We start from the raw sequence: 22,595 nt of genomic DNA, 5'->3' as shown, positions 1-22,595 counted from the left end.
GCAGTTTCCTCTGGGCGTCCATTTCATCAGCCCGAAATTAAGAAGCGGAGGAGAGGGGCTGCGGGCGGCTGGTGGGAGCCCCCCCCCTCTCCCCACCCACCTACCACCACCCTAACCCCGCATCCCACATCCCGCATCCCACCCCACGGAGACCCCGCTGCTCCCCAGGCTGCCCGAGCACCCCTCGGCACCCCCTCGCCGCACCCATCTCCCAGCCCCGGCCCCGCTTGGCCCGGAGGCCGGGGTGGGATCCACCACCTCAACGCATCGATTTTGGGGTGACTTTGCTTTTTTTTTTCCCTTTTTTTGGCTGGTTCCCCCGCCCACGCCACCGTTTTTCACCCACAAAAGTGCCCCCGCCATCCTGAGGTGGCCGGATGGTTTTTAACCCCCCGCCGGCTCTGAACCACAAGGCCATCGCCACCAGCGCTGCCCATCTGCTCCCACCGCCGCTGGATGCCAACGCCGGGGCCGGATTCAGCCTCGGCAAGAAGGTCACGGCACCTCCAGCCCACCCTCTTCCTCCCCGCTGCCACCAAACCCGGCTCCGTGCTGTGGCCGTGGCGCGGCGGAGGGGACATCGGCCGTAGAGGAAACCTGGGGCGAGTGGAGAAAATCCCCAGGGAGATTTCGGCGATTTGGTTCGTCCTCTCCTGCATGAGACAACCCCGGCTCTGCGGCTCCTCCGGGCGATGGCCGCGCAGTGAAGATGTCCGTGGCCAGGCTCAACAGCGTCAATGGCTTTTTGGAGGACGGCAGGATGGAGGCAGGGGACATGGGCAGGATCCTCCGCTGCCTGGAGATGGGCACCGTCCTCACCTTGTTCTATCAGAAGAAGTCACAGAGGCCAGAGCGAAGGACCTTCCAGGTGAAGCTGGAGACCCGGCAGATCATCTGGAGCCGGACGCCCGAGAAGGTGGAGGGGGACAGTGAGTATTGGTGGCAGCTGTGCTGGGGGCTGGGGAAGTGCCAGGGGGATGTCCTACTGTGGTGGGGTATCTGGTTGTGGTAGGATGTCCTACCATGGTGGGATGACTTGTTGTGGGGCACCTGGTTGTGGTGGGATGTTCTACCATGGTGGGGTGCCTGGCCATGGAGTGTCTGGTTGTGATGGGATGTCCTACCATGGTGAGATGACTTGTTGTGGGGTGTCTGGTTGTAATGGGATGTCCTACCATGGTGGGATGACTTCTTGTGGGGCGCCCGGTTGTGGTGGGATGTCCTACTGTGGTGGGCTGCCTGGCCATGGGGTGTCTGGTTGTGGTGGGATGTCCTACCATGGTGAGATAACTTGTTGTGGGGTGCCTGGTTGTGGTGGGATGTCCTACTGTGGTGGGGTGCCTGGCCATGGGGTGCCTGGTTGTGGTGGGATGTTCTGTCATGGCGGGATATTTGGCTATGGGGCGACTGGACGTGGTGGGATGTCTTATCATGGTGGGATGCTCGACTGTGGGTTATCTGGTTGTGGTGGGATGTCCTGCTGTGGTGGGGTGCCTGGCCATGGGGTGCCCAGTCATTGATGGGATGTCTTAGAGTAGTAGGGTGATTGGTTGTGAGGTGCCCAGCCATGATGGGTGCCCTACCATGGTGGGATGTCCTACTGTGGTAGGATGCTCAGCTACAGTGTGGTGTCCAGCCACAGTGGGGTACCTGGCTGTGTTGGGGTGGCTGGCCATGGTTTGGTGCCTCCAACATTGGAGTGCCTGGAAATAGAGGAGTGCCTGTCCTCAATGAGGTGCCTGGCCATGGTGGAATGACCACCACGATGGAGTGCCTGGTCACAGGAAGGTGTTCAATTGACGTGGGCTGCCTGGAATTAGTGGGGTGCTTGACCATGGTGGGATGCTTGACCATGGTGGGGCACCCAGCCGCAGTGGGTTGTTCTACCAAGGTGGGGTGTCTGAATGTGGTGGGGTGTCCTACCACGGTGGGAAGCCTTGCCATAACGGGATCTTCGTCACGTGGAGATGCAAATGCTGGAGCTGCTAAGCTGAGCAACCCTCACCATCATGGCTCAACTGGTCCATAACTTGCCATGGGGCTCAGCTTGCTGCCTTTTAATCCCTGGGACCTGGCAAGGAGGTGAAGGAGCCAGCCACTACCTTGCCTCTTCATGGTGCTTTTAACTCCAAAAATGAGGTGCTCAGGCTTCCAGCAGCATGGGATGGAGCATGGTGGTGGCCCCATGCAGCCCAGAGAGGACATGGCCAGCTGGGCTCTGCCCCACATGCATTGATGCATCAAAGTTTAAATGGCACTTGAACTGGTAGAGCCTGGTGGCACTGGGTTCCAACACAGGAGATGCTCCTGCTGGAGGATCCATAAAAATCACCCTTCTTTTTGGATTCGCTGGTGACTGGTAGGCTGTTGGGACACAATGCCACCACTAAGCTTTGGTGGGACTCCATGCCTTGGTGCTTGTTACCTGGTTGCTTGTTACCTCCGGACTTGTACCTCCTCTTAAACTGAGCTAAAAAGAGCCAAGTGATGAAAACACAGGGTTGAGGTGACACAGAACCATACTGTCACCTCATCCTCATCCAGCAAAGAACCCAGTTTTGGGGCATCATCTCACCTGGATGGTGGCAAAGTCCGCCCTGGAAGTTTGGGAGGTGACAGATGCTTTCTCCCTAGGAGAGCTTAGGGAGTGTCCTTAAAAATCACTCAGTTACTCACTCCAAAATCACCACCCATCACTAATTTTTCATGAGATGGAGCAAAATCCCCAGGGGGGGCTCAGCTTCTGCTTGGAAGAGCCGACCTCGAGCTGGGCTGCTGGGCGTGGAGAAGTGATTTTGGTCCTCGCAGGAAAGAGCTCATTCTCTGGTCTTGGAAATTATGCATTTACCGCTCTTTGTTTTAATTTGGAAGCACCATGCACAGCTGGGTGAGGGGCTCAGGTTGCTCTAGATCTCCTGCCTCAGTTTCCCCACTGATGCTTTGGGATCTGGCTTCTCCCACACAACAACCCAAACCCTTCCATGAGAATAAAGGGTCATCCAGAAGGGAAAAAACAAAAGGGAAAATCCCTCTGGAAATGGTTCAATCCTGCCATCTAACCCCACCACCCGCTTCCTCCAGCTCTGGATGGGATAAATCCTGATCTTGGTGCTGGGCTGGGGCATCTTTACCCCCCGGTCTAGCCCCGCTCTGTGCTCTCACATCCTCATACTCACCATGAATTTATGGAAGCGCCAGAATCTCTGTTTCATTCCTGGGGCCTCGTTACTTCCCCGCACGCAACCTCACGCCTGCCTGGGTCATTTTACATCCCCGCTTCAACCAGGCACCCGCTTGCAGAGGGATTAGCGGGGACAAGTGACAACGTTGATGTCTCTGTTATGGACTGACACGGATCTTGACTCTCCCCAAGAAGTCCCACACCATGCAAACTAATTACACGCTTCATTAAGCAGCCAATGGACGCGTGTCCATGCCGGATGGGATCGCCTGGAGCGTCACCTCCAAAATCAGCCTCATCCCAAAGGGTTTCCAGCTCATCACCCTCTGCAGACCCCGGTCCCCAGTGCAAGGATGAAATCTAGCGGAAAACAGCCCAAAAGGGATCTCTGAAAGAAATTAGAAGATAAAGTAGTGAAGGCACCTTGGCAAACCTCAGAGCATATCGTGGGGTGGTTTGCAGCCTGGTTTGCCGCGACACTGGCTAATTGGGATCGCGCCTTCACCCTCACTAATGCCCAATAGTTATAAATAGGACCATTTAGGGAGTAAAACCAGATGGGTTTTAACACTGATGGGCCAGGAAATCTTTTCTTTGTGATTTTAAATCAGCTTTACAACCCCATGGGGAGCCATGGGGGATGTGGTCGCTTAATCCCCCCTGTACAGGAGGGTCTGAGCTGCCACGTGTCCTGCAAGAAGGGGTGACCGAGGTGAACAGGAGGAGACATGGCTTCTGCTACCATGGACCACCCGAGCCAGCAGGATTTCCCAGCACAACCATTCCCTCCAACCACTTTGCTTTGCTTTTCTCCTAATGCATTAAGAAAACTCCCAGGCTCTCAGCATCCCTAAAAGCTACCGGGCAGATCCTGGTCCTACATCATCTTCCCACCACCACCACATTTAAAACCATCTTTGCACCGCACTGCTGGTTTTGTATTAGAAGAGAACAGGGATTTTTGCAGCTGGAACCGACTTGCAGAGTGTTTTAATCGCCCGGGACCCCTGAGACAATGCGGGGAGGAGTTTGGAGACATTCGTTCTGACATGATCGCTGCAAATCCGCTGCAGATGTGGTTTCCAGGAAGCCGCCAGCCGTGTTGCATTGTGCAGCCCTGCGCCGCTCCCTCTTCCTCTGGCTTTTCATGGGGCCGGGCCGATTGTCCTGCGGGGAAGGACTTGGGGGTTCTGGTGGATGAAAGATTGGCCATGACCCGGCAACATTCACTCACAGCCCAGAAAATCAATCGTTCCCTGTGCTGCACCCAGAGCAGCGTGAGCAGCAGGTGGAGGGGGGATCCTGCCCCTGTGCCCCCATGTCCTGAGCCCCCTGAGCTCTGCGTCCAGCTCTGGGGTCCCAGCACCAGCCAGACATGGAGCTGTTGGAGCAGGACAGAGGAGGGACACGGGAATGGGCCGAGGGCTGAACAGCTCTGGGGAGAAAGGCTGAGAGAGCTGGGGGTTCAGCCTGGGGAGGAGAAGCTCTGGGGAGACCTTAGTGCAGCCTTTCAGTAATTAAAAGGGGCTGATAAGAGAGATGGGGACAGACTTTTGAGCAAGGCCTGGTGTGATAGAACAAGGAGTGATGGTTTTAAACTAAAAGAGGGAAAATTCAGGCCAGATGTAAAGAAGAAATTTGTTACAATGAAGGTAATAAAACACTGTCCCAGGTTCCCAGAGAGGTGGTAGATGAACCATCCCTGGAGACATCCCAGGCCAGGCTGGACGGGGCTCTGAGCAACCTGAGCTGGTGAAGATGTCCCTGCTCATGGCAGGGGTGGCACTGCATGACCTTCAAATGCCCCTTCCAACCCAAATTATTCTATGATTCTATGATTATTGGCAGCGTCAGCGCCCTGAGGACAGATCCTGGCAGTGTTGAATTGGGGGGTGGCTGCATTATGGGATCTTGACAGAGCCCTGGTAGCCACCAGCTTCTCACCCCTCTCTTTTACCCTGTGGACGCACAGATTTGGGGATGAGTGTCCTATTTTTAAACTGTAAATCCATTTTTACCCCCAAATATCTACCCATTTGTACTGAAGCTGGTTTTCTCCAAGCCATGGCGGATGCACAGTGCCAGCAACAGGGTTTAATTCCTTGAGATCCAGGCTCAGAACACACACAAAGGGGTATGGACACCCCCTGCATCGCCTGTGCTATAATCCCACCACCACCCGTGAAATTTGGCTTGCGCTCATCCAGCGAGGGGACGCTAGATAAAGCCTCTAGTGTTTTCCAGAGCTATTCCGCCAAGAAAAACTGTTCTACACCTCTTTTCTTGCTTAATCAGCCCAAATTTCTCCCTCATCCCTTATTCCTCCCAGCATTCGGCTTTTCTTTTCCCTCTTTGGATTCAGCTGAGTTTTTCCATCCAGGCACCGGCACGCCTGCACCCTTCCCCACCACCGCATCGGAAACGCGGCCGGGCTGGAAATTCTCTGGGAAATGACCCATTTCCTCAGCAGGACAATACCCCGGCACGGTGGTCCGGCCTCCCTCGGCCTCACAAAACCCTTTCTGGTGCCGTTGCCTCAGCCCAAGAGGGTAAATCTGCCCAGGGGTGATGCTCACAGTATCGAGAACTTTGGGTGTTATAAATAATATCATCATATTATTATTCTGCTCTCAGTCGGACACGTCTGCTTGGCAAAACCAGGGGCTGGAAATCTCCCTCGGTGGTGTAGCAGTGAGGAAGACAACGGTCCGGAAACCCAACCCTCCTGTCGCCGTCAGGGCTTTATATAGCGAGATAATGAGAGAGTAGCACGGCAGGAAAGAAACGCCCTGTGGTCCGGGCTGCCAGGGCTCCAAATTGTCGCTTTTGGGCAGACGTGTTAAATTTAAAGATGAGCTCAGCCTGTCCTGGAGCTGGGTCTATCATGGGGAGGAGAGGTGGTTGGAGATGTGCTGGTTGGGATGGGGCTGGCTGAGCCTTGAGGACACGTGGCACCCATGAAGCTGGGAAATTGGTGGGCAGCGCTGTGGGGACACCCCATCATGGGGACATGGATCCGTGGGGGACACACAGCAGTTGTGTGCGATCACACGGCTCGGGGCAGAGCGGCAGGGACATGGAGATGTGGCTTCTGGAGGACACATGGCCATGGCACGCATGGTGCCGTCACATGGCTGTGGGAGGTGCACCTTGTCCTGGGGACATGGGTCCCTGGAGGGCACGTGGCCATGGCACCTGTGGTGCTGTCACACAGCTGCAGCAGTGCTGCAGGGACAACCCATCCTGAGGACATGGGTCCTTGGAGGACACATGGCCATGGTACCCATGGTGCTGTGACACAGCTGCAGCAGTGCTGTAGAAATGCCCTGTCCTGGGGACAAAGTTATTTGAAGGACATGTGGCCATGGCAGCTGTGATGCTGTCACACAGCTACAGCAGTGCTACAGGGACACCTCATCCTGGGGACATGGGTCCTTGGAGGACACATGCACCCATCACCCATGGTGCTTGTCACATAGCAGTGCTGCAGGGACACCCTGTCCCAGGGACACAGACCCCCGGATGATTCATGGCCATGGCACTTATGATGCCATTATGCAGTGCCGCAGGGATGCCCCATTCTGGAAACATGGTTCCCTGAAGGACAATACCCACGGTGCCATCACACCAACGGACACATCACTGGAGGGCAGCAGGGACATATCTCCCTGGAGGACACATGGCCAGAGCACTCACAATACCATCCCACACCCACTGGCAGTGCCATGGAGACACCCCATCCTGGGGACAAGGCTCCTCAGAGGTCATGCGGTCTCCTGGCAGTTCCATCTCCTCCAGCCTCCCCGAGCCCCACGTGTGGTTCTGCAGTAGCAGGGTGGCTGGGAACCGTCCCATGTCCCTCTCTCCCTGCAGTCGACATTCGGGAGATCAAGGAGATCCGCCTGGGGAAGAACTCACGGGACTTCGAGCGCTACCCCGAGGATGCTCGCAAGCTCGACTTCACCATGTGCTTCATCATCCTCTACGGGATGGACTTCAGGCTGCGGACGCTTAGCGTTGCTGGTGCGTGGTCTCCCTCCCCATTTCCCCATGGCCACCCTTAAGGTCTCCCGGCATCTCATCTCCCCCATCCCAACCTCACCGCCCTCCTCTTCCTCCTCCAGCTTTCTGCGAGGAGGACATCAACCTGTGGATAACGGGCCTCAACTGGTTGGTGGCGGACACCCAGAAAGCCCAGACCCCGCTGCAGATTGAGAGGTGAGGAAGGACCAGCAGATCTCATTTTCCAGTTCATGTCTGGGGGACAAAACCACCCTGGGTTTTGTCCTCCATGGGGCTGAGTGCCATCTGTCCATCCCTTCCTTCCCAGGTGGCTGCGTAAACAGTTTGACGGGATGGACCGGTCACGGGAAGGCAGGTGAGCACTGGGACAGTCCCATGGTGGGAAGGTTGGTTTGGCTGGATGGGGTTGTATCCCCCTAGTTGAACCCCAAATCTGGAGACTGAGCCCGGCTGGGAGCGGGGTTTGTGCGCCAAGGTAGTACCAGGTTATTTGGGGCTCTCAAAAGCACCAAAAATCAGACTCAGGTGCAGGTCCCCTCCTTGCCACTATAGGGACTACAGGGACCCCGATGCCCTGACACCCACTGCTGCATTTGCACCAGTGCCAGGAGAAGCCGGACCTTTAATGCAGCCCATAAACATCACCCCAAGACTAGAAAAATCCCAAATCAAGTGAATGCGGACTCAAATTATTATGGGGATGAGCATCATCTCCAGATGGGATGATGGCTTAGAGCACGTGGTTGGTTTCCAGATGTGCTTCCTCAGCCTGACCTTCTGCTCACTCTTGTGCCAGACTCCATGTAATAAGGGGTTCTGTGCCACCACAAGGGTCCACAGCCCAATATGGTGTGGCCCCCCATGCCAGAGACCATGCTGGCACCAAGATTTGGGGTGGGACCCTCAGTGTTAGGAATTGAGACACCGTCTCATCCCTCTGCAGCATCACGGTGAAGGACCTGAAGGCCATGCTGCCCCAGGTGAACTACCGCGTCCCCAACATGAGATTCCTGAGGGACAAGCTCGTGGTAAGGACCCCACAGGTACCCCAACTATGCAGGGAGAACCTCTTCAAGACCTCACAGCTGTGTTGGAGCCATCCCTGTTGTTGTTGGCTCCAGTTGGGTGGCCTTGCTCTCAAGCATCACTGTCTTCCACAGGAGGTGGAAGCCAGGAATGAGATGACTTTCTCCCACTTCATCCAGTTCTACAAAAACCTGATGTTTGATGCACAGAAGTCGGTAAGAGCCACAGCTTGTCCTCCTGAGCATCCTCTACCTGGTGTGGTGCGTTCTAGCTAAATCTGTTCCCCTCCTTTACGTTGCAGGTCATTGAGCAGCTGGAGCTCTCCTTCCCCTTGCGGTGAGTACCCAGGAACCCCCGGGCTCCCATCCTGGCCAAGCCTCGAAGTGTTGGATTCATCGAGTGGGTAAAGCCACCAGGCTGTGGGGCAGAGCCTGGGGAGAGCGCAGGGTCCAGATGGTGCTGCATTTCCACCAGTGTCAGGAGAAGCTCCTTTTCTGGACAACAGGAGGTTGAGGAGAGACCTTCTTGCTCTCTGCAATTCCCTGAAAGGAGGTTGGAGCATGAAGAGTGTTGATTTCTTGAGTAACAAGTGACAGGATGAGAGGAAACGACCTCAAGTTGTGCCAGGGGAGGTTCAGATTGGATATTAGGAAACATTTCTTCCTGGAAAGGGTTGTGAAGCATTGGAACAGGCTGCCCAGGGCTGTGGTAGAGTTACCATCACTGGAGGGGTTGAACAGACACATAGATGAGGTTCTTAGGGACATGAGTCAGTGCCAGAGTTGGCTTATGATTGGACTCCATGATCTTGAGAGTCTCTTCCAATCAAAATGATTCTATGATTCTAATATTTGCATACAAGTTCTATAACACTATTCTTCCTATGTGTGCTCAGTGAGTAGGGCTCTTCTCCTGGAGGCAGGTAACCTTCAATGAGGAGGTGCAGTTTGGGATTAAAATGATATTATAATGAGCAAAGTTTCCTTTAGATTAAGCACATCCACAGAATCACTAGGTACTCAATCCACTGTTCATGGTTGACATCTCAATTCCAGGATAGGCTTTGTTCTCCAGTCAGAAGTTAACTATTACTACGCATCTCATCTATTATTCATCTAATGTTAACCTTTTAGTAAGCGTCATGGTCAGGTCTTTAGGACAAAAATGGTGGGGATGGAGACCATGGTTTGAGGGGTAGGGATAGGAGCGGGAATAGGAGCAGAGATGGGAGAAAGGATGAGCAATGATAAGAGAGGGGATGGGAGAAGGGGTGAGCAGGGATGGGAGAGCGGATGGGAACAGGGTATGGAGAGGAGAAGGGAGCAGGGATGGGAGAGGAGATGGGAACAGGGATGGGAGAAAGGATGGGAGAAGGGATGAGCAGGGATGGGAACAGGAATGGGAGAAGGGATGAGCAGGGATGGGAACAGGGAAGACCAGGGATGGTAGAGGGGATGGGTGCAAGGATTGGAGCTGGGTTGGAAGTGGGATGAGAACTGGATGGAAGTGGGATGAGAGCAGCAATGGGAACCAGGATGGGAGCAGGGATGAGAAGAGATGAGCAGGGCTGGGAACGGGAATGTGAGAGGGGATGGGAGCAGGGATGTGAGCGGGAATGTGCTACTATAGAGTAACAAGTGACAAGAGGAAACGGCCTCAAGTTGCACCAGGGAAGGTTAGGTTGGATCTGGGGAACAATTTCTTCCCCAAAGGGCTGTGGAGCATTGGAACAGGCTGCCCAGGGCAGTGCTGGAGTCACCATCCCTGGAGGAGTTTAAAAGGTGCATAGACAAGGTTCTTAGCGAGATGGTCTAATGCCAGAGTTAGGTGATGGTTGGACTCAATGATCTTGAGGGCCTCTTCCAACAAAAATGATTCTGTGATGGGGGATGACAGTGAGGGTTTGAGCATGGATGGGTGTGCAGATGGGAGCAGGGACATGGCCAAGGATGGGTGCAGGGATGGGATCAGGGATGTTAGTGGGGATATGAGCAAGCTTGGGTGCCAGGGATGCAGGGACGTGTTGCACTGCCCTCCTTCCCACATCCTTGGCTGAAAGAGTTGGGTGTGTTCAGCCTGGAGAAGGCTCCAGGGAGACCTTATTGCGGCCTCTCAGTACTTAAAAGAGGCCGATAAGAAAGATGGGGACAGACTTTTGAGCAGGGCCTGGTGTGATAGGACAAGGCATGATAGTTTTAAACTAAAGGAGGGGAGATTCAAGCTGGACATGAGGAAGAAATTTTTTACAAAAGGGTGGTGAAACACTGGCCCAGGTTGCCCAGAGAGGGGGTGGATGAACCATCCCTGGAGACATTCCAGGCCAGGCTGGACAGGGCTCAGAGCAACCTGATCTGGGTGAAGATGTCCCTGCTCATGGCAGGGGTGGGAATGGGTGAGCTTTGAAGGTCCCTTCCAACCCAATCCATTCTGTGATTCTATGATCCTTGGCAGCGCTGGGTGCTCTGGCTGGGTACCTGCCTCTCTCATGTCACAGGGTGACACTGGGAGTGTTTGCTCCAGCAGCACCCACCAGCTCATGGTGCCCCTTGCTGGCAGGAGTGGGACAGGACTTTGGGGGGCACCAGAAGGTGGGGCTGCAGATGGACCCTGGTGGCCTCAACTCCCCCATGGGGACTACCCCAACTCCTGCTCCCAGTCCTTGCTGATGGCTGCTCTATGTCCCAGGAATGTGGACCGCCCTGAGCTGTGCCAAGTCTCCCTTTATGACTTCCAGAAGTTCCTGCTGCACGACCAGAAGGTGGGTTCTTAGAGATTCCTGTGGTGTCCCTCTCAGCCCCAACCTAGGGGACCCTCATGGGCTGTCCCAGCCTGGTTTATCCCGTAACGATAGCCACGTTTGCACCACAGGAACCCTGGGCCAGCGACATGGGCATGGTGCGGGACTACATGTGCACCTACCTCAAGGAGGGCTCCAATGAGGTGGCAGACCCCTCCTTCCAGCTGGATGAGGTGTGTGGAGCCACACAGCACCCACCCTGGGTTGTCTCCCTAGCCATGGCAGGCTTTGACCTCTCTGTTTCCCCTATAGTTCCTCACGTACCTCTTCTCCAAGGAGAATATGGTGATGGACGCCAAATATGAGCGCGTGGTGCCTGAGGAGATGAACCACCCCCTGTCCCAGTACTGGATCTCCTCCTCCCACAACACGTAAGGACAGGGTGGGCTCTCCTTGGGGACCACCATTAGCATCCCGTCTCCTCAGTTGGGGCAGCTCTGGCCACTGATGATCCTGACAGTTGGATTCAATGATCCTGAGGGTCTTTTCCAATCAAAATCATACTATGATTCTATGATTCTCATTCTCTGCAGGTACCTGACAGGAGATCAGTTCTCCAGCGAGTCCTCCCTGGAGGCGTACGCCCGCTGCCTGCGGATGGGTTGCCGCTGCATTGAGTGTGAGTCCCCTCAGCACCCCACAGAGATCCTGAGCCCACCCAGAACACCGTGTTGCACCAGATGACCGTCCCCTATACCCATCCCATAGTGCCAGGGTGGGGGGATCTTCCATGTCCTTCAAGGACTGGAAAACATGGTCCTCAGTGAACAGCTGATGACCAGCATGTGTTAACCGAGGTGTCTCCCCATTCAGTGGACTGCTGGGATGGACCAGACGATCTCCCTATCATCTACCATGGCCACACGCTCACCTCCAAGATCAAGTTCCTGGATGTGCTGCACACCATCAAGGAGCACGCATTCGTCACCTCCGAGTAAGCTCCAGCCCCCCAATGACACCCCAATTCTGGGCCGGGCAGGCAACCTCTCCTTCACCTTCATCCCAAGCCACCATTCCCACCTGCTTCCTCCAGGTTCCCCATCATCCTCTCCATTGAAGACCACTGCAGCATTGTTCAGCAGAGGAACATGGCCTCCCACTTCAAGAAGGTCTTTGGGGACATGCTGCTCACCAAGCCAGTGGACATCAATGCCGATGAGCTGCCCTCACCCACCCAACTCAAGAAGAAGATCCTAATCAAGGTGTGGGGCAGGGACCACCTCAAAGCCCCTCTTTGTGGGAGGGATAAGGACTGTGTTGAGCTGGGAAGGATGGTGATTATCCCAAATCTTGAGACTCAAGAACAGTATACCTCCATGCACATGCAGTAGGACATTGGAGAGATGTCCTACTGGAAGAGAGGGTCAAGGAGAACAGGGGATGGTGGAAAAGAAACTAGAGGAGCCCAAGTGTGGCCTGAGGGCTTGGGAGCTCAGCATGATGGGGATACCATACCCACTGCTGACCTCCCCTTCTGGGCTTGCCCCCAGCACAAGAAACTGGTCGAAGGGAACCTGTATGAGGAGGTCTCCACTGCCAGTTACTCGGAGAATGACATCAGCAACTCCATCAAGAATGGCATCCTCTACCTCGAAGACCCCATCGACCACGTAAGGGTCTCCCTGCCACTCATGGCTGGAGGCTGAGCAGGGTCTGTTGTATGGGGATGAGCATCAGGGTTTGAGTTGGGCATGGGGCATGGGCTCTCCTAGACCATTGGGATGGGGCAGGGGCAGAAACAGAGGTCTCAAAGCCCTATCCCTTCATGCCACCATCCTGCCAACCTTGGTGATGCTCCTCCCTCCCAGACCTGGAGCCCCCATTATTTCGTCCTGACAAGCAACAAGATCTACTACTCAGAGGAGACATCCCGCTACAAGTTCAATGAAGATGAGGAGGAGGTGGAGCAGAAAGAGGTACATGTGAAGCACGATGTGCCCATGGGGTGGGGTGGGGACACTAACTCATGGCATCTCTCCCATTTTGGGGTGAACTTGCAGGAGTTCAACAACAACGAGCTGCACTTCACGGAGAAGTGGTTCCACGGGAAGCTGGGAGGTGGCCGCGATGGGCGGCAGATTGCCGAGAAGCTGCTGCACGAGTACTGCACCGAGACAGGTGGCAAGGACGGCACCTTCCTGGTGCGCGAGAGTGAGACCTTCGTGGGTGACTACACCCTCTCGTTCTGGTAGGAACCCCGGGGGGAAGGCAGGATCCCACCCTCCTCAAGCCAGCCTGGGCATCCCACCAGAGGTCCAGCTGATGGTGGCTGGAATGGTGTTTTGTGGTGGAAATGCCATCTTTTTGTGTGGTACCTGGACCCCCACACTTGAGATGATGGGGACATGGACCTGAATTGATTCACTCCTTCCTTCTCCCCACCACCATGGCAGGAGGTCCAGCCGGGTGCAGCACTGCCGGATCCACTCGCGGCAGGAGGCCGGTGCCACCAAGTTCTACCTGACGGACAACCTGGTCTTTGACAGCCTCTACAGCCTCATTTGCCACTACCGTGAGGTGCCACTTCGCTGCAATGAGTTTGAGATGCGCCTCACGGACCCCGTCCCTCAACCCAACGCTCATGAGAGCAAAGAGTGAGGATGGTCCCTATCCCCTTGGTCCCCTGGGTCTTCCAGTCTTCTCCAACCCCAGTTTCAGGTCTTGGGTGTCAACGCCAACCCACCGCCTCCATTCTCTGCCTGGCCAGGTGGTACCACGCCAGCTTGACGCGCCTGCAGGCCGAGCACATGCTGATGCGGGTCCCGCGAGATGGAGCCTTCCTGGTGCGCAAACGCAGTGAACCCAACTCCTACGCCATCTCCTTCCGGTAAGTGTGGCCAATCTGGCAACTCTAAGGCTGGTTGGGCTCAGCCACAGTGCCTGTGTTGCTGGTCAAGCTGAGAACTGCTTGGCTCATGTTGGTTATGACTCCATGCTGGGTGGCAGGGGTTCACTCTGGGTCAGTAGGGTGACTCGGTGGGACACAAGATGTTGTCCTGGGGAGGGTGCAGTGATTAGAAAGCGATGTCCTCAGGGTGGTCACCCTTGTGGCATCTTGCACTGGTTTAGCACTGGGGCAGTGCATCACCTCCTGCTTGTCCCCATCATGGAGCCAGGGTGTGGTCATCGTGCAGCTCAAATCCTGTGATCAGTTTTGGGCCCCTCATGATAAGAAAGCCCTTGAGGTGTGGGAGCAATGTCAGAGAAGGGAACGGAGCTGGTGAGGGGCTGGAGCACAAGTGTGATGGGAGCAGCTGAGAGACCTGGGGGGTTCAGCTGGAGAACAGGAGCTGAGAGGAGACCTTCTGATCTCTGAACTGCCTGAAAGGAGCTTGGAGCCAGGAGGGGTTGATCTCTTCTCCCAAGTAATGTGTGATAGGACAAGAAGAAACAGCCTTATGTTGCGCCAGAGGAGGTTTAGATTGGATATTAGGAACAATTTAGTCCCGGAAAGGGCTGTCGGGCATTGGAACAGGCCTCCCAGGTCAGTGGTGGAGTTACCATCCCTGGAGGTGTTTAAAAGACACCCAGATTACATTTTTAGGCACGTGGGTTAGTGCCAGTGTTGGGTTAATGCTTGGACTTGATGATCTTGAGGGTCTCTTTCAACCAAAATGATTCCATGATGCAATGATTTCCCCCTGGCTCTCTCGATCCCAGGGCGGAGGGGAAGATCAAGCACTGCCGCATCCAGCAGGAAGGTCGACTCTTCATGCTGGGCAGCTCAGCCGAGTTCGAGAGTCTCGTGGACCTCGTTAACTACTATGAGAAACACCCGCTCTACCGCAAGATGAAGTTGCGTTACCCCATCAACGAGGAGACCCTGGAGAAGATGGGCACAACTGTGAGTTCTCCTGGCGGTGGAGATGGTGGGGATGAAGGCTCTGTGCCACAGGCAACCAAACACCATCCTCAGCTCCACCATGGTGGGAAGGGGTCCTCCAACCTCTTGGGTAATGCCCAACCAGAACCATCCAAGCTCATTCTTCAGACATTGCCCATGGTTATATCTCCACCATAGTTCCCTTCCAGTGAGTGGCAAAGGAATATTAGGTCCCTCTCAATGTCTTCTTGATCACATGTGGTGACTTGGCTCCCACCACATCCCCCTGTAGTGCTTCTCTGCATCCAGATGACCCACTCAGGTGTCTTTCCTTGCAGGAGCTGGACTACGGAGCCCTGTATGAGGTGCGGACCCCCCACTTCTACGTGGAGGCCAACAAGATGCCAATGGCCAGGGTAAGTGGCCAAGCTGGTGTCCCCAGGAGGTGGAGGGTGGTGGGACATGATAATCCTAGTGCTGGGGCTGCTGAGTGGTCCTCCCAGGATCCACCACATCTCCCACCACTGACCTGAGAAGTGGTCATGTTTTGCTGCATTTTTCTTACCCTCTGATTTTGGAGCTGTTGGGACCTTTCCCACCTCCCCATCACTTGGGGACAGTCCAAGCTCCACCAACAGCATCGTAACGTCATGGTGGGCGAGGTCTGGAGAGAGGCCACCCTGGAGCAACGTCCTGGCACAAGTTTGCCCCAACAGTGAGGAAACCTCCATGGGTCCTTTTGTCTTGGGGAACCCTGAAAGAGAAAACTTGGGGTCAGTTCCCAGGTGGTTGAGTCTCCATCCTCATAGGTTTTTGGGACTTGAGGAGACTTGGACCTGACCCAGTCTCCATGCTCAGAGGATTGTGGGACCAGATTGGTCTCAGAGCTGACCCAGTCTCCATCCTCAGAGGTTTTCAGGACAAGGCTGGTCTCAGAGATGACCCTTGAGGAGGCTGGAGTGGAGCCCCAAGGTTCCTTCTTTGTCATCCTTCAATCCCATGGGCCAGCTCTGCTGTGCTTTAAAGGTCCCTCTGCAGAAGAGCAGCTCTCATGCTAAGACCAGACATGGGAAAGCTTCACCCAAAGGGGTTTTTGTCCAAGCAGTGTGGACATATCAGGGGATTAACCCCTTCAGTGCACCAGGAGAAACCATTGGGAGACCCAGAAGAAGAAACTGTTTTGTGCTGAATGTGGTGGCCCTACAGGACCACTTGGCACCAGCTCTCCTGTCCCCTCTAACATGTCTCACTGTTGGCATGATCAATTTGGAGGCAACATTTAGGATGCTGGACCCTCAGGAGCCCCCGTGTTCCATGGTTGGGCTTGAGGAGCTGAGTGGGGCGCACTGCCCACCAGTGTTCTTGGGTGCTGGGTGGTGACATGTGTCCCTCTCCCCGGTGGCCCAGTGCACGGTGAAGGCTCTCTACGACTACAAAGCGCAGCGGGAGGACGAGCTGTCGTTCTGCAAGCAGGCCATCATCCACAACGTCGATAAGCAGGACGGCGGCTGGTGAGGGCGGTTGGGTGGCCCCTGGGTGGCCATCGCCATGGGTGGGGGCTGGAAGGGCCACCCTGGGTTTTCCCATGGGTCATCCCGTGGTGGGTTTTAACTGCTTCCTTTTCTGTTCCCCCACCCCTTCTCCAACTGCTCCCCAAAACTGCATGCAGCATGAACACCCCTGTCCCTCCCCAAATTGTTCCATTTGCCTTGATCCTCTCACCCCTTGCAGGTGGCGGGGGGACTACGGGGGGAAGAAGCAACTGTGGTTCCCAGCCAACTATGTGGAGGAGATCGTCAACTCGCAAGCACAGGAGCAAGATGAAGCTGTGAGTGCCATGTTCCCGTGAACCAGGGACCCGAGATGCTCCCAGCCCTGTGTCAACCTAGATCCTTATCCAGAGGCTGAGGGATGCTCGTGGTCCTGGATCCATCCTGGATCCTTATCCAGAGGTTGGCAGATTCTCCCAGCTTTGTGCCAATCCAGACTCTTCTCTGGAGGCTGAGAGATGCTCATGGTCCTGATTCCAGCCCAGACCCTCATCCAAAGCCTAAGGGATGCTCATGGTCCTGGATCCAGCCTGGACTTTTATCTGGAGGCTGGGGGATGCTCCCAGCCTTGTGCTGACCCAGACCCTTTTCTGGAAGCTGGAAGATGCTCCTGGCCCCACACCAGCCCAGACCCTTATCCAGAGGCTGAGGGATGCTCACGGTCCTGGCTCCAGCCCAGATCCTTACCCAGAGGCTGAGGGGTGCTCATAGTCCTGGTTCCATCCCAGACCTTTATCTGGAAGCTGGAAGATGTTCCTGGCCACATATCAGCCTGGACTCTTGTCCAGAGGCTGGAGGATGCTCATGGTCCTGGTTCCAGCCTGGACCTTTATTCAGAGGCTGGAGGATGCTCCCAGCTCCACACCAGCCCAGACCCCTTTCTGGAAGCTGGAAGATGCTTATCCAGAGGCTGGATCCAGATCCTTATCCAGAGGCTGGAGGATCCTCAACTGTGGAGCAAAACCTGCCAAGATGGTGTCTTTTCTTTGCTTTTGCCAAAACTTGGAGGATTTAGAGGGCTGGAGGGAGGCTGCCAAATGGAGCGAGCACCAGGTTCAGCCCTTGCATGCCCCCCCGACCGCCCCCTCTTAGAATCATAGAATAATTTGGGTGTGAAGGGACTTTCAAAGCTCATCCAGTGCCACCCCTGCCATGAGCAGGGACATCTTCACCAGCTCAGGTTGCTCAGAGCCCCATCCAGCCTGGCCTGGGATGTCTCAGGGATGGTTCATCCACCACCTCTCTGGCCAACCTGGGCCAGGCTCTCACCATCCTCAGTGTCAAAAATTTCTTCCTCATGCCCAGCCTGAATCTCCCCTCCTGCAGTTTAAAACCATCACCCCCCGTCCTGTCACAACAGGCCCTGCTCAAAAGTCTGTCCCCATCTAAAAAGTCTGTCCCCTCTTCCTTCCTCTCTTGCAGTCCTCGGAAAACAGCCCCCTGGGGAACTTCTTGAAAGGCTTCATTGACGTGCCGTCCTGCCACGTTGGTGAGTGTCCCCACCATGATTGGGTTGATTTTGGGGGGATTCAGAGGAATTCGGAGGCCTGGGTGATCCAGGGGATATTTACCCCTGGCTGAAAGGAAAATGCATTTCAGCATGGAGAGCTGAAACCGATCATTAGAAAAATGGGACCTTCACAAGAGGAGGACCCCAACGGCTGGTGGGGTCCCAGGAGGGGCTGGTGGGGCCCGGGAGCGGGACCGCTGAGGTTTCGTTTGCTCCACAGAGCCGTCCATTGGGAATGTCTTCGAGTAAAGCCCCCCTCTGATGTCCTTATAGTTATCTCCAAAGACGGGAGGAGCTCCAAACCATTTGTCTTCACCATCCATTCCCAGCAGATGTCCCACGCAGCCCAGTCACTGGACGTTGCCGCGGACACGCAGGAGGAACTCAGCGAGTGGGTGGCCAAGATCCGAGAGGCCACACAGAACGCCGATGCCAGGGTGAGGGGCGTCAGGGTGCAGAGGATGAGGGTGGACAGTCCCATCCCCCAGAGGATGGTCCCCAACATCTCCAAAGGAGGAGGCTGGGACCTTCAACTCCTGTTTTCTCTTGTGCAGATGCAAGAGGGGAAGATCATGGAGCGGAGGAAGAAGATTGCACTGGAGCTCTCCGAGCTGGTTGTGTATTGTCGCCCGGTGCCGTTCGATGAGGAAAGTAAGAGCTGGAGAAACGGGTGATGGGATGAACATGGGTGGGGAAAACCAAGTGGTCATGGTGGACCAACCCCTGGGCCACCTGAGAGCCCTGTGTCCTCCGCTGATGGCCACCTCGGTGCTTTCAGAGATCGGCACAGACAAAGCGTGCTACAGGGACATGTCCTCCTTCCCGGAGACCAAGGCGGAGAAGTACGCCAACCGCAGCAAGGGCAAGAAGTTCCTGCAGTACAACCGGCGCCAGCTCAGCCGCATCTACCCCAAAGGGCAGCGCCTGGACTCTTCCAACTATGACCCATTGCCCATGTGGATCTGTGGTAGCCAGCTTGTGGCCCTCAATTTCCAGACGCCTGGTAAATTCTGCTTCTGGGGTTGTTGCTGGGCTCATCCCAACAGGTCACCCCAAAAATCCCTATCTCTGATGGCTTTGTCCTGAGTTCTGTTGCTGGAGGTTGTTTGGGTGATGCCTCCAACCTCTGTCCTCATCCTGTTGGGGACATCTCCATGAACTTCTTGGGGGCTTCATGCAAAAGCCAGCTGCATCACTTGTCCAAGTAGGGTTGGGGGCTCTTAGTAGGGTCTTTGCAAGGGCAGAACTTGTTGCCCATGACCTTGGGGAGGTCTCTGAGCCCCACAGCTCAGAGCTACTCTGTCCCCATGGCCACAGACAAACCGATGCAGCTGAACCAGGCGCTCTTCATGCTCGGTGGCCGCAGTGGCTACGTCCTGCAGCCTGACATCATGAGGGATGAGACGTTCGACCCCTTTGACAAGAATAGCCTGAAGATCGTGGAGCCCATCACGGTGCAGCTGCAGGCAAGTGGGCGAGGACAACAAGTCCACCCCGTGGTCACCATCAAGATGGGGTTTGCTTCTTCCTCCATTTTGTGTCAACCAGGGGTGGTTTTTATATGTTTCAGCCTCATATTCACTCCACAGAGATCATTACCCTGTGATCTCTTGGGTTTGTTGGTCTTTCTCTTCTTGAAGTATCATTTTTACCAGGGGAGAACCCCAGAATTGCACAGACCTGAGCCCAACCTGAGCAAGGGCAAGGTGGAGGGTAAAATAGATAAAACAAGCCCAGAAATACCTTAACCAACCCTTGCGTAATTTTGATGATAAGAGGTGGGATAGGTTGGTTTGTAGGCACCTGTCCCTTGAGCATGACACAAATGCAGCAAACATTTTTCAAAATAATTTGGTGGGTACAGCTGCAATCAAGCTACGACCAGTCCAAGGTCATAAATAAGGTGTGATGTGGATAATTATGGCCATGAAACCCTTGGCAAGCCCAAAACACCCCAAATCTTTTACGATGAGGGTGGTGAGAGCCTGGTCCAGGTTGCTCAGAGAGGTGGTAGATGCCCCATTCCTGGAAACATCCCAGGCCAGACTGGATATGGCTCTGAGCAGCCTGATCTGGGTGAAGATGTCCCTGCTCATGGCAGGGGTGGGACTAGGTGATCTTCAAAAGTCTCTTCCAACTCAAGCCATTCAATGATTCTATGATTCTAAAGTGGCCAAACCATGGGGTTGCCCTGGAAAGTCCTTCCTCTTCTGATGTAGCCAGACCTCACCCTCCTCTTCCTCCTGCAGATCCTCGGTGCCCGGCACCTGCCCAAGAATGGGAGGAGCATCGTGTGTCCTTTCGTAGAGGTGGAGGTGTGTGGCTCCGAGTATGACAACAGCAAGAATAAGACAGATGTCGTAGGTGAGAGTCCACATGGGTGATGTTCCCACCCAGCCCCTGCTCCCCAGGGAGAAGTAGGGACACTGGGACAACCTTAACTGCTCCCTTTGGGGTCCTCTTGGATATGTGGGTGATGAGGCTGGGCTTCATGGAGAAGTGGACAGACATCTTCTACTAACGTGCTGGTGCCTTCCTGGTGATATCCATGTGTCCAGCCCTGCTCTGACCTTCTCTGCTTTCTGCTCATCCCCTCAGCTGACAACGGCTTCAACCCCGTCTGGCTCTTCAAGCAGTTTGTCTTCGACATCAACAACCCCGAGTTTGCCTTTCTCCGCTTTGTGGTGTACGAGGAGGACATGTTCAGCGACCCCAACTTCTTAGCACAAGCCACCTTCCCCGTCAAGGGCCTCAAAACAGGTATGGTACCTCCATCTGCACCATCATCATCATGGTAGGACCATAGAATCATGGAATCATAGAATGGTTTGGGTTGGAAGGGACCTTTAAAGGTTGTGGAGTCCAACCTCCCTGCAATTATCATCATCACCTCCTTGGGAATCTGGCCATGGTTCATCATCATCATCTCATCTGGGATCTGGCCATGGCTTGCCAAAATTATAATCTTCTCAGGGATCTGGCCATGGTTCATCATCATCATCTCATCTGGGATCTGGCCATGGCTTGTCGTCATCGTCTTCTCCTTGGGGATCTGGCCATGGTTCATATTCACCATCTCCTTGGGGATTTGGCCATGGTGAGGGGCTTGGACCCTGCCATGGAGCTGAGCTTGTGTCGTGGTGTTGTCTCCAGGCTACCGGTCAGTGCCACTGAAGAACAGCTACAGTGAGGACCTGGAGCTCGCTGCCCTCCTCATCCACATTGAGATCATCAACGCCAAGGCAGGTGGCCTGGGTGGCTCGCTGAACCCCATGCCTCAGTTTCCCCAGCACCCTGTCCACTCTACCAACCTCATACCCTTGTGTTGGCACAGGAGGAAGATGAGGAGAACCTCTACTCGTCCATCCAGCAGCTACGGGACCGCGCCAGCGAGCTCTCCAGCCAGGTCTCCAGCTATGAGCGCACCAACGGCTGCGACTCCCGTTACCAGCAGCGTCTCGATGAGTTACGGGCAGCCCAGGAGCGGCTCATGGAGCTCACCGAAGTCCGCAACCGCAAGTGAGTGTCCCTTCCCCGTGCTTTGGGTGGTCCCTCTCAGGAGGGTCCCCAAGGCCACCACCCTGCTCTCCACCAGGTTGATGGAGAAGAAGAAGAGGGACCGACAAATGGTCACCAAACGCAGCTGAGCTGGATGGACACAAGCACACTGTGGACCCCTCACCACCTCCTCTCCTGCTGGAAAGGGGGTGGCCAAATCCGGACACTCTCCCTAGCCCAAGGCTGGACGATAGCGATGTGACAAATTTGGGGACAAAAGGGGACCTCAGGTAGCTCTGCCTGTGACATTTCTTCACTGGGGTGAAGCAGGAGGTGGGATGCTCTGATGTAAATCCTCAGGCACCTCCAGCTTCATCCCATGTCCCCTGGGGCTGATGGCCATGTCCCTGTCCCTGTGGGGTGGCCACCACAGCTCCTCTTCAATCCATGTCCTCCGTGTCCCACCACCCCATGCAGGGGGGGTCAATGAGCCTCATAACCGATAGGGAAACTGAGGCACAGGAAAAGTCTCCCAGTATCCAACCAACCCAGGATGGGGCAGGACAAGCCAACCCCCTCCTGCCACCTCCCAGTTGGGGACAGGGGACAGGACTGGCTGGCAATGAGCCATCACGATGGGGACACAGGGGACAATTTGGGGAGGGAGGCATTTTGCACCCCCCCATACTATAAATACCTGTATTTTCTTATTTTATCCAGCGTGTACATACAGCGGGGAGCGGGGGGGGGACGGGTCTGTACCAGCCACAGTATTAGGGCACGGAGGGTGGGGACACCCCAAAATGTCCAGAGATGTCCCCGGGATGGGCACAAGGGAGCAGGGGATCAAGTCTGGGGGTGCCCCATGGCTGGTGATGGGGTGTCCCAAGATGCTGGCACCAAGGTGGCCCCAGGACGGGGACAAGGATGCCACCAAGGTGACACCAACATCAGCACCAAACCCTGGGAATGGAGGTGGTGCCTGGCAGGAGGGTGGCTGGGGACATCTCGGGGTGTCCCCCGGGGTCGGGGTGTCCTGGCGGGGAGGGATCTGTGTATTCTTTGTATGAAAATAAATCTATTTAGCCAATATTTATATCCTGGCGCTGCGATCTGGTCCCCACCCTTCTCTGTCCCCACCACTGACGACCCTGGAGTGGGTGATGTCCCCAGGGCAGCAGCTTGGT

General features: G+C 55.2%; 1 protein-coding gene across 1 annotated transcript; it reads left to right on the top strand.

Moving 5' to 3' along the window:
- Positions 1 to 709: 709 nt before the first annotated feature.
- Positions 710 to 21,557, top strand: LOC308037510 (1-phosphatidylinositol 4,5-bisphosphate phosphodiesterase gamma-1-like; the record flags this gene model as incomplete). The annotated part of the gene is made up of 32 exons (XM_080339334.1): positions 710 to 929; positions 7,055 to 7,204; positions 7,306 to 7,399; positions 7,512 to 7,559; positions 8,148 to 8,232; positions 8,365 to 8,445; positions 8,532 to 8,566; positions 10,916 to 10,988; positions 11,099 to 11,200; positions 11,280 to 11,398; positions 11,561 to 11,646; positions 11,841 to 11,961; positions 12,061 to 12,229; positions 12,518 to 12,637; positions 12,836 to 12,943; positions 13,028 to 13,215; positions 13,421 to 13,621; positions 13,735 to 13,854; positions 14,688 to 14,871; positions 15,189 to 15,266; positions 16,258 to 16,361; positions 16,582 to 16,678; positions 17,823 to 17,889; positions 18,184 to 18,347; positions 18,465 to 18,561; positions 18,689 to 18,913; positions 19,228 to 19,376; positions 20,160 to 20,274; positions 20,509 to 20,670; positions 21,064 to 21,152; positions 21,245 to 21,429; positions 21,506 to 21,557. 32 exons carry the CDS (start codon positions 710 to 712, stop codon positions 21,555 to 21,557), a joined length of 3,888 nt encoding a protein of 1,295 aa, XP_080195460.1.
- Positions 21,558 to 22,595: the final 1,038 nt, after the last annotated feature.

Source organism: Nesoenas mayeri, assembly GCF_963082525.1.
Source record: "Nesoenas mayeri genome assembly, chromosome: 2".
Lineage (NCBI taxonomy): Eukaryota > Metazoa > Chordata > Aves > Columbiformes > Columbidae > Nesoenas > Nesoenas mayeri.
The sequence above is the reverse complement of the archived record's forward strand: the minus strand, read 5'-3'. Positions and strand labels throughout refer to the sequence as shown.